General features: G+C 42.3%; 1 protein-coding gene across 1 annotated transcript in view; it reads left to right on the forward strand.

Annotated features, from left to right (window-relative positions):
• GRB14 (growth factor receptor bound protein 14) overlaps positions 1-12,409 on the forward strand; it is a 93,392-nt gene that overhangs the window by 60,312 nt on the left and 20,671 nt on the right. Inside the window, exons 8-11 of the mRNA XM_066577417.1 lie at positions 302-379; positions 4,877-4,993; positions 5,367-5,436; positions 8,956-9,043. Coding sequence (XP_066433514.1) covers positions 302-379; positions 4,877-4,993; positions 5,367-5,436; positions 8,956-9,043 — 353 coding nt within the window. The remainder of the gene's footprint in view (positions 1-301; positions 380-4,876; positions 4,994-5,366; positions 5,437-8,955; positions 9,044-12,409) is intronic.

Consider the following 12,409-nt stretch of genomic DNA (forward strand, 5'->3'; position numbering starts at 1 on the left):
ATAGCTGGAAATCGTCCGTTCCCGCGATTTTTGAACGAACGAGATGCGTTTTCTTTGTTTTTTTCTTTTTTAGCGCGGCCATTTGAGCGCTAAAACGGTGCTCGTGTGAACACAGGTGATGTAGCAATGTCTGAGGCATTGGCAATAATTACAAGTGTCCTCACTGTAGGATATCCTGAAAACATGACCCGTTGGGGTGCCTTTAGGACTGGAGTTGGGAACACTGACCTAGATATTTGCACTGCAGTATACTGGATGAAGAGTTTATTCCTTCTAATAAGGTATCTGTGTTCATTTTCAGCATGGGAAGCAGATTTACCAAAATTACCTCAGACCTCACCAAAAGAATGATGTAAACGGACCCAATCTATCAGCGATGGTATGTGTGTTGATGTAATGCAATATGTAAAGTGTCTGCAACTTTCTACTTGCGCTATTATGTAGTTATTGATTGTTGATCACATATGGGAGTAATGCACAATCCTTATAATTTTGAGTGCTAAATAAGTGCTGAAGTGTTTAATGTGACTTCTCATATAGTTCTCCATGTAGAGTAATAACATAACTAGTTTACTACTATGGTAATATACAATAGAGGGTAAAACAAAACCTGTCTCTTCCTTGCTTACTCAAGAGCAGCATCTTGTCCTTGTACATAGCATGTTCCCTTCATGTTGCTGATTACACCCCAACGGATCCAACATTGATGGTTTATACTAAGGTTTACTTTAGAAGTGATGAACTCCTCACTAGGATATGCCCTCAATGGTGATGAGCAAACTTTTCAAAAGTTAAATTCGGCCAGTTTCCTGAATTTGGACAAAAAGTTTGGTTTGATCCAAATTAGTTGAAACTGAACTAGAACTTTGCCAATACCCCTAAAATTGGTGTATGAGCCATAAAAGCCCTGTATAACAATGTTAGGTCACCTTGGAGTTTATCTAAGTAATGTTGAGCTGCTTTCAAGGCAAAGTTCATGAAAAAGAAATTTTAGTGGGTTTGGCCAAGATGGGCCAACTGACCAAGGTTTGGGTTTGCGCTGAACTGATCTTTTAGCAATGTTCAACCTAATCCAGGGTTCTACTGTTTTGGATCACTTAGCACTAGCCATCAGTTTACTCCCCATTCTTTATCCTAAACATGACCATCCAAGTCATGACTGACATTCCTTGCGCCGTATTAGTAGTTTGGCACAAGCTCGTGATATTATTTTTGACATCAATGGCCATGAGTCATGCACAAAATCCCCTGGTGTGGCGCAGACACAGAGTAACTAAAATAGAGTGACAAAATTATACTCAGCATCTTGGAGCGGTGTGTTCAGACTGAAAAAAAGGGGGAGAGAGCCCGTCCACTGGAGAAGATGCTCCACCTATCAGACTGTTTAGGTGTAATTTACATACCAGGATATTTTGGTGTTGGAGCCTCAGATTAAAAAATTAAAAGATTTGTCCAGAATTAGAAAAAAATGGCTGCTGTCTTCCAGAAACAGTGCCACACCTGACTATGGGTTGTATCTGGTATTGCAGTTCAGCTCCATTGAATTGCGAGAGCCAAGGTGCAATAACAGACACAACTCATGAACAAATGCGGTGCTGTTTCTGGAGGCAAGCTGTCATATTTTCTTGCCCTGGACCCTCACTCAGCTTAGGGTCACAACTTTATTATTCAATTCTAAGGGCAAAAGAAAAGTGACTTCATATGTAATGTACTTTAATCTAATTCTATAACTTCCTGGTGTCGTACAAACTCGGAATTTGTCATGACCATTCTTTAGGTCCTAAATAGGAAAAGTTAAGAGTTCGCAACTTTATTATTCAATTAGAAGCGCAAAAGTAAGTGACCCTCTTTATAATCTAACTATTAACACTCATTTGTACCTCACAAACGTGACATTTGCCATGACCATTCCTTACGTCCTAAATAGGAAAATTAAAGGTGTCACAACTTCAATATTCAATTCTAAGCGCAAAAAACTCTGCGTGTATATACTGAGGAGTATCTAATGCTCCTCTATGTATATATACTGAAAAGAATCTACCTCACCTCTATGTGTATATACTGAGGAGAATATAACTGACGTGTGTGTGTGTGTATACACACATACTGAGGAGAATATAACTGACGTGTGTGTACACTGAGGAGAATATAACTGACCTGTGTGTGTGTGTGTGTGTGTGTGTGTACACTGAGGAGAATATAACTGACCTCTGTGTGTGTGTGTGTGTGTATACTGAGGAGAATATGACTGACCTGTGTGTGTGTGTGTGTGTGTGTGTGTGTATATATATATATACTGAGGAGAATATGACTGACCTGTGTGTGTGTGTGTGTGTGTGTGTGTGTGTGTGTGTGTGTGTGTGTGTGTATATACTGAGGAGAATATGACTGACCTGTGTGTGTGTGTGTGTGTGTGTGTACACTGAGGAGAATATAACTGACCTGTGTGTGTGTGTGTATACTGAGGAGAATATGACTGACCTGTGTGTGTGTGTGTGTGTGTGTGTGTGTGTGTGTATATATATATATACTGAGGAGAATATGACTGACCTGTGTGTGTGTGTGTGTGTGTGTGTGTGTGTGTGTGTGTGTGTGTGTGTATATACTGAGGAGAATATGACTGACCTGTGTGTGTGTGTGTGTGTGTGTGTGTGTGTACACTGAGGAGAATATAACTGACCTGTGTGTGTGTGTGTGTGTGTGTGTGTGTGTGTGTATACTGAGGAGAATATGACTGACCTGTGTGTGTGTATATACTGAGGAGAATATGACTGACGTGTGTGTGTGTGTGTGTGTGTGTGTGTGTGTGTGTGTGTGTGTATATACTGAGGAGAATATAACTGACCTGTGTGTGTGTGTGTGTGTGTGTGTGTATACTGAGGAGAATATAACTGACCTCTGCGTGTATATATTGAGGAGAATCTAGCTTACCTCTGTGTGGATATACTAAAAGGCTGTAAAGTATATAAGGGAGCGGCTATGGACTGCAGGGATGGAGCATGTTTTACAGCTAAGAAGGGGCTGCAACCTCCAGTCTGGAAGTTAATTTGAATAAAAGGGGGGATTACCTTTTTAAGGGTAAAAAGTGAGGAGAATTGGAGGGGTGGCACATTCTGCAGAGGGACATCGGTACATGCAGTCTGAGGAGAATCTAATGCTCATTTATGTGTATACATATTTATATCTTGGTTCTCCTGAAGTAACTATGACTACCTGTTGGTGGCACGGACAATTTTATGAAAACACCTGCACCAAATTAACTCTGGTGAAGCGGGGTATATCTGTTAGCCTTCTAATACAATTAGCTTAACCTAGTAAAGTCAAATGGCAGTCTTCATTTGAAATGGTCCTGACTTGCACCCTGGCCCCATACAATGGATACTATACGATTCTATAAGCACTCTGTGTACCATTGTATGGTGCCCCTAGATTCTGGGGGAGAATACTTCTATAATATGGCATTTGATGGAGCATGCTACTAAAGTTTTTCCTGTCAATTCTCCTCTCTATGTACTTCTCTACCTCTAGATGCAGCTGTGTAAAATTGTAAGCATATAGAGCTAGAGTATGGGTTCCTTTGTGGTGATGGATTAAATGATGGGGTTATTTTACGTAATGGTGTACTTACTACCTTATCATCATAAGTGTGTCTGGCATTTTCAGTTATATTCTATTACTAGCTAATATACCCGGCCTCGCCCAAGTTTATTTGATACAGGTGTTTACGTGTTTGCACAGAAAACTTTATGAAGTCAAGGTTACTTTAGAGTAACCAAGGATAAAAATATGTATAAACATAGAGGAGCATTAGATTCTCCTCAGGATGCATGTACTGATGTCCCTCTGCAGAATGTGCCACCCCTCCCACTCTCCTATTTTAGGGCCTAAAGAGGACTTGTGCCAAATTTTATGCTTGTACTACATCTGGAAGTTACATTACATAGGGGTGCACTTATTTTTGCACATGGCATTGAATAATCAAGTTGAAACCCCTTTACTTTTCCTATTTAGGACCCAAACAATGGTTGTGCCAAATGTCATGTTTGCACGACATCTGGAAGTTAGAGAATTAGATTAAGTACATTACACAGGGGTGCCATAACTTTTGCACTTAGCATTGAATAATCAAGTTGTGACACCATTAATTTTCTTATTTAGGACCTAAAGAAGTGTTGTGTCCAATTTCATGTTTGTATGACACCGGGAAGTTAGAGAATTAGATTAGGCACATTACATAGGGGTGCCAATACTTTTGCACTTCGCATTGAATAACTGAGTTGTGACCCCTTTTATTTTCCTATTTAGGACCAAAAGAATGGTCAAATTTCATGTTTGTACGACCCCGGGAAGTTACATTACATAGGGGTGCCAATACTTTTGCACTTAGCATTGAATAATTAAGGTGTGACCCCTTTTACTTTTCCTATTTAGGACCTAAAGAATGGTCATGCCAAATTTCATGTTTGCACGACATCGGGAAGTTAGAGGATTAGATTAGGTACATTACACAGGGGTGCCAAAACTTGGGTTGGGACCTCTTTACTTTTCTTATTTAGGACCTAAAGAATGGTCTTGCCAAATGTCATGTTTGTGTGGCACCGGGAAGTTACATTACATAGGGGTGCCAATACTTTTTCACTTAGTATTAAATAATCAAGTTGTGCCCCTTTACGTTTCCTATTCAGGACCTAAAGAATGTTCCTGCCAAATTTTAGGTTTGTGCAACGTCGGGAAGTTAGAGAATTAGTGGTGTCAGTCAGTCAGTGAGGGCCTTCTGCTTTTAGATAGGTATAGATTGAGTTTATTCATTGGTGTATTGGATTACCAAGTTGTTACGACTGAATGTCTCCACTAACCTATATTTCTCTATCTATAGAGAAGCATATCAGAGAACTCTCTCGTAGCAATGGACTTCTCTGGCCATAAAACCAGAGTCATTGAAAATCCCACGGAAGCCTTGTCTATTGCTGTACAAGAAGGGCTGTTGTGGAGGGTATGTATATCGATACTACTAGTGGGTTTTCAGCAACCACTATATATTCGTATAGGCTACTGATGAGCAAATTTCCTGCTTTGCCTATATGTATTTACCAGATGATAAGCTAATATGTTAGTAAACTATTATCCTCCTTGGACAAATGCCTCTATTTAAGGTGCTGTTCAATTCAAATTAATATTGCTAGAGTGCAGTACCAGGCACAGCCTATGGACAAGGGTGGTACTGTTTTAGGAAAAAAAAAACATGGATTTACAAGTGGGCATGAATGATGCATGTGGCACATTGCACTGTTAACACATTTAATATTCTTCCAGACATCCTTTTATATTTGTATTTCCTATTATTCTGTTTTTTCTGCTCTATACAGAGGAAAAGCTGTGGACGGATCAGTGCCCATGGCATCCCTACAACCTCTCAAAATTCAAAACTGAACATAGGTATGCTAAAACCCCACTGTGTTACTCATTAAATTAATTCATTTAACTCCTTAGTGACCATCCCATAGAGTTTTTACGTCCCGCTTTAGTGGACTTAAATCCCCAGAGCCGTAAAAACACCATCGCTCTGGGTATTAAAGCCACACAGGCTATTGACATGACAGCTCTATGCTGTCAGCTGCCAGAGGTAGCCGACAACCTGGAGTTGTCATAGGGGGCCGCGGGAAGCCCCCACAATCACGTCATTGCCGGTACCCATGAGGGGAGCTTTTAATACTCGCCTCCATCCTCTGCAATGTCCCACGGCATTCTGGTCCCTCTCTGACCTGACGCCGGCTACCTTGCATGCGCACCAGGCGTCATATGTCAAGCGTGTGCCTAGAAGGGATCGCCGCCTGGGAAATTTATAATCTCTCTGGCTTCTGGCTATCATGTGTAGCCAAGAGCAGAGAGATATCACCAGGATCCGCAATATGCGATTCCTGGTCACATGATCACTGATCATGTAAAGTAAGAAAAAAGTTTGTTTCATCTCCCCTTACAGATCATATCCATGAAGGGAGATTAAATTACGTACCTAAGGCCCCCAGATTTATTCGCGGACATTTACGACGCCAAAATGGTGGACGCACGATCAAAAAATTAACAGATTGCTGGGGCAATTTAAAATCTCCCTGCTTTTGGTTCCTAAACGTAGCTGAGAGCCTGTAGATCTCACTGGGGGCCGCAGTACGTTGTTCTTGGTCACGTGATCGCTGTTATCCATTGGATTACGGCGATCACGTAAAAGTAAAAATAAGCTAAAGTTTCACCTCCCGTCATGGATACAAACTGTGAGGGGAGGTGAAATTGTGTACCTAAGGCCTGTGGTGATGTCCCCTGATGGGATCCTTATCCGCAGACCTTTCCCCAGCTTTGGCACATGCGCCCATTCCAAACATTGCGGACCCAAGCGCAGGAGCAGGGGAAGACCCGGGAAATTTAAAATCTCCTGGCTACTAAAGGCAGCCGAGAGCCTGGAGCAGTGACCGAGGATCACGTGATCGCCAGTATCCAATGGATAATGGTGAAACGTAAAAGTAAAAAAATAGTTGAAATATAATGCTCCTTTCAGTGTGGGCCCGTTGTGCAGACAGACATAAGATTAGGGCTACAATAAATATGTTTCTGAACACGGGACAAACAGGGGGATCCATTTTGGGGTAAAAGTCTTGATTCATATGTGTGCTGTACAAAAAAAGTGTTTTTAAGATGACACAATTGTCAAAAATAGAAAATCGTAATTTTTTTCCTTCTGCTTTGCTTACATTTATTCAAAAACTGTGGGGTCAGAATATACATTACACACCTAGATGAACTCATTAAGGGTCTAGTTTTCAAAATGGGGTCATTTCTGGGGGTCTCTCGTTTTGGCCGCTCAAGGGCTCTACAAGTGGGCACACAGGACAAACAGCGGTATCCATTTTGGGGTGCAAATCCTAATTTTCATGTGAGCGATTAAAAAAAATACTGTCTTTAAAATGACATATTTGCAAAAATAAAAAATTTATATTTTTTCTCCTATATTGCATTAATTCCTGAAAGTGTAAGGTCAAAATACTCCTGACCCTCCTCAGTGAATACAGTAATATGTGTATTTTTTAAAATGGGGTCATTACTGGGGTATCTATTATTCTGACACCTATTCAAGCCTTTGCAATCTTGGCTTGGTGTAGGAAAACAAAATGTTCCTCAAAATGCTAATAATAATCAATATTACATTTGTATGTCTCCTACATGGTTAAAAAAAACCTGAAATTTTCCAGAATAAAGTAAACGGATGGAAATATTTCTCTCCTCAAAATTTGTACAGTATTTCAGATATTGCAGTTGAAAATGTGAAAAAAATGACAAATGTTTTTCAAAAGTTTTCCAAGTTTGGCGCTTTTAATAAATATGCACAAATTCCATTGGTCTATTTTTACCACCTAAATGAAGTGCAATATGTGTCAAAAAAAACATCTGACTCACTTGGCTATGCAAAACCTTTACGGAGTTATTCTATGTTAAAGTGACACATGTCAGATTTCCAAAAGTCGGCCTGGTCATTAAGGTGCAAACAGGCTTGGTCACTAACAGGTTAAATGGGTTGTCTGCCCCTTTTTTTTTGTTTGTTTTTACTGATGACCTGTTCTGTGGATAGCTATCAGTAGTTAATGGACGGCGGTCCACCACTCGGGTTCCACTGTCCATCAGCTGATCATCCAGCCCACTGTCCATGCAGCAGGCCAAACATTGTCATTAGCTGCCAGCACAGGAAGTACATGTGCCAGCTGCACTCCCATCAAAATCTGAGACTTCCTGTTCCTCTACTGATGAGAATGTCACATCCAGTCCTGACCAGGAGAGAAGGAAGGGGAAGAGCCAGCTGTTCACCCATTGATTTCAATGGGAGTGGAGTCGGCACATCACTTCTTCCCTTGTTCCCTTACAGCAATACCTAGCTAGCTCCATTGGACAGTGAAAACTGAAAAGTGGCTGGTTATTAATGGGTTAAGATGAAAATATATATATTTTTAAATTTTTAAATGTGAAACTATACTATATGCATACCACAGTGTAAATTTTAAGAGCTCACATATCACTTTTGCAATGAATACAAGTAGTTATATAATATTTTCGATCACAGTAAATGATTAAAGAGAATCGCTTACCAAGTTCTTGCTGCTCGAACCACGGGCACACGATAGGTATGTACAGTGTACCCATGTATATATAAGGGCTCATGTCCACGACATATTACGTGTGTGTTGCACGAATGCATGATACATGGTGAATAAGTCAATGAAAGTCTATGGAATTTCATTGATCCATGCACAATGGCGTGTAGACACTGCGAATCGCAACATACTCTTTTTCTCTACGTACCACACAGCATGAGCCCTGATACGCTGTCCATATGCAATATATTATGTATGGACAGCGTTTTCATACATATCCCCGCTCTGAACCATGTGTGTGTGATACGCTGGCGTGAGTAGTGTTTGTTTTACAAGGTTTCCATTTGTTTCCCCTTTATTTGGACAGAATACTGCAGTCAACTACGTTATTCCATACTTCAAATAAAGCGGGAAGAAATGGAGATCTTGTAAAATAGACATCAAAGAGGTGTCCGTCTCAGATGTACATGCCTGTCCTGGGTTCCTGTTGCTCATGGTTCGGACAGCATGAACCTGGTGACAAGTTCCCTTTAAATAGAAATTAATACGGGTTCTTAGAAAGAGAGGAGATTGGATTTATTTCATCTGATTAATGAACTTTAGGAAAAAGATGCAAATCTCATTGCTCATCATGATTCAAACAATATACCAACATCTGATTTATATACTTCCTTTCATTAATTAGATTAGACTACTGTGTGATTGCTGCATGCCATATAATGTTTGGCTACCAATCTGGGAAGTTACTTTATTGCCTGATTATCTGCTTGTTGCTTACTACGATATATTTTTTTATTGCATCACTCATTATGATATCCAGCGGTCCATATGTCACAACCCTGGTTCCACCATAAAATATCAAGAGATGAAGCACAGAAACTGATACATCAGCAAGGACTTGTAAATGGGTAAGTTACTTTATACATAGATGATGAGATAATGGGAGGTGCCCCGTCTCATATACCCTATTATGTAAGAGTTAATAGAGAGGGAGAGGTGTCCCCAGTTCAGGATCTTCATCTTTTCAGAGTGAAGAGCAGGTAATAAAACCATCTCTCGCTCCTGAGAACCTGTCATGTCCTGCAAAACACAGACAATCTATTGTATAAAATGAGCATTGTGCAATACTTAATTTCACCTGTAGTGGCACTGTGGGCAAATTGAATTGCTTTAAGGTTTCCCACAAATTACGTGTGATCACTGAAGGTCCCAGCAGAGGAGCACTTTATGATCAGCTTATTGTAAAAAAAAAACCCTTCTACATAAGACAACTATTGGGCGCTTAAGCACCCAACAGCCAGCTCAATGATTATCACTCATGTGTTTTCAATGAAGGTGGAGGAGGAGAGTGCCAGAGATAGATCTCTTCCAGCCATTCAACTGCCTTCATTCAGAGTAAACAAGCCATTGTTCATAGATGAACAACAACCTTTTTATAAGGGCTGACTTGTAAAATCTTCATTTTTAGGTTAAAAAATATTTTGGGCTAAAAGCCAAGTGACTCTGACCCGTGAGAGATTCTTGCTCACTTGTTCAGTTGGGTTCAATGTCTACATGGGACAACAGTCTCCTATAATTGCTCTTTGGAGCAAGTTCTTAGGCGACTATCTGCCCATGTACAACCACCCTAAAAATTGATTGTCCAGAGCTAGCAACCCCTTTAAGGGGGTATTCTAGGACCTTTTTTTTAAAACCCTGTCTGTTTAAACATGACAAGGAGGGATAAAACTTTTAGCAATAGGCTTTTTTGTACCTACCTGCTGATGTCAAGTCCATCAGAGCTTGCCGGTGCTGATTGGCTGAGACAGTCAATGAAGGGCTGTGATTTGGGCATCGAGCGTACCGACAACCAATCACAGCACTCTATGGCCGGAGGCGGGGTTCTCAAACCTGGCCTCCAGCAATAGACTTGTGAGTGCAGGGGAAGCCCGGATGAGCGGCAGAGACCAGCGGCCGCGACCCGGACTGCAGCAGCTAGGTGAGTATTATTTTCCTTTTTTTCTCTAGCCAGCTGGGGCAGATTTTTCAGGGTAGGGCTTCTATTACAAGCCCTCACCCCAAAAATCGGCGAGCGGTTAACGCTGCCAAAAACGCAGCACCAAGTGTTGCCGCGTTTTCAGCAGTGCCAAAACCGCTGCCCATTCATTTCGTTCAAAAAGTTTTTATTGGGGCAATACTTGTTACATACAAATAATGTATCTGATTGCTTTACAGCGGACATCAGATTATTCACAACATGACATGCCATATCTACTTCTCTCATCCATCTTTTTTTATCTCTGGAGTCCTGCTGTCAATATTTTGTTACCCTAAAGTATACCTAAACTAAACCTGTTAGTCTAACCAGATAATTAACACTAAAACTTAGGAGAAGGAAAAGAGAAGAGATACAAAAGTTAGAGTTTAACTACAGCAGAGAATAGGAAGAGGGGGAAGGTGTGGGGAGAGGGGAGAAGGACAAGGGTGAGAGCTGGGTCGCCAGTATGCCTCGTCGAGCGTGGTATCGTTTCCGTAGGTTGAAATTTACCTGTAATGCGCTGACCTATCCAGGAGCCAGTATTGGGTCGTTTCAGGTGTGTTGGTCTCTGGTATCTCTCTTAGCATGTTTTGCGGGGTTGGTTGCATAACTAAGGCGATACCAGACTGTGTGCTATCCATTCCGCAGCCCTGGGGGATGCCCTGAAATCTAGCCATGGCCTCCAAATTTCATAAAACTTTTCGGTGGTCATGTCTTCGTCAGCCCTCATTTCCTCAAACCTTGCCAGCTCGTTGACCGCCTCGACCCATTGACTCCTGGAGGGGTGGGCAGGAGACCACCAGAACCTTTGGATGACTTGCTTTACTGCCTGCACGAAAAAGCGAAGCAGTCCCTTTTTGGTGGTTGAGACGGATCTCGGATACATGGATAGTACTGCTATCTCAAGTGTGAGGCGCTCCTCCCTCCTGCATAGATTATTGTGCAACCCTGATACGTCTTCCCACAATGCTGCTATTGGCGGGCATTCCCACCAAATGTGCGACATGCTGCCTCTTACATCCGGGCATCTCCAGCATGTGGGTGAAGCCTGGAGGGACATTCTATGCAATCTCTCTGGGGTCCTGTACCAGTGTGACACAATCTTGAAGTTTAGTTCCTGTAGTCTGGAGGAGACCGACCCCTTGTGAGTTAGAGCAAACGACTTCTCCCAAGCCTCCGGGGGGAAGCCTTTACCCAGTTCTTTTTCCCAAGCCGCGATATATCCCGGCGGCGTGTCCCCCATCTCCCACTCCAGCAGCATCTTGTAAAGCAGTGAGATCAAGTGGCCAGGAGAGCCAGCAGACATGCTTATTTTTTCGAAGGGGCTAAGATCTCCAGCCAGGTTTGATCCGGGTGTCAGGGAATCCAGCGAACCCCCTCAGCTGGAGGTATTCCATCCAGGCCCCTGGGGGTACATGACTCTCTATAAAAAGTTCCGTCAGGGGCTTCAGTCCCGACCGTCCCATCACATCTCTCAGACGCGGTGTTTTATTCGCGGGGGCAATCAGCAGGGATCTCCGCTGCTCGAAGGCTTTAAATTGGGGATTTGCTATTAGTGGGGTGAGAGGTCCCGGGACCATGACCAGCGGGCATCCCCTCAGGATGCCCGACCACGCCTCCACCAGCTGCCTCTGCAGAGGGGACAATCTAGGGGAGTCTCTGACCAGGCCCCCTGGGATCCAGAACACGCCCTGAGTCAACCCCAGGTCAAGATCATGTTCAATCTTGACCCAAAGCTTAGACTCCCGGTGCTTGAGGAGATTCAGCACACAGCTGGCAATGTTAGCCTTGTAATACAAGGAGAAGTCCGGTAAGCCCAAGCCTCCCTTCTCCTTAGTTCTGGCAAGCATGTTATATTTTGGTCTGGTCTGCGGCCTCGCCAGACGAATTTTGTTATTAGGGAGCGGATGTGCCTCAGGTAGGGCCTAGGTAGCTTAACGGGGAAGGCCTGGCATACATATAAAAACCTTGGGAGGGAGTCCATTTTAACTGAGTTGATTCTTCCCACCCAGGACAAGAAAAGTGGGTTCCAATTGTTTAGGTCTCTTTCTAGGTTGGCTAGGAAGGGTTTGAAATTTAGTTCAAATGTGTCCACTGGGTCCGCCGGTAGCTGAACCCCTAGGTATTTAATGGATTTATCCTGCCATTTGAATGGAAACTGTCCCTTTAGGGTCCGCATCTCATGCTGTGGGAGGGATACATTCAATATTTCTGTTTTCTGTAGATTAATTTTAAAGTTGCTTGCTACGCTGAATTT

The sequence above is a fragment of the Eleutherodactylus coqui genome, chromosome 8 (assembly GCF_035609145.1).
Source record: "Eleutherodactylus coqui strain aEleCoq1 chromosome 8, aEleCoq1.hap1, whole genome shotgun sequence".
In the NCBI taxonomy this organism is placed as follows: domain Eukaryota; kingdom Metazoa; phylum Chordata; class Amphibia; order Anura; family Eleutherodactylidae; genus Eleutherodactylus; species Eleutherodactylus coqui.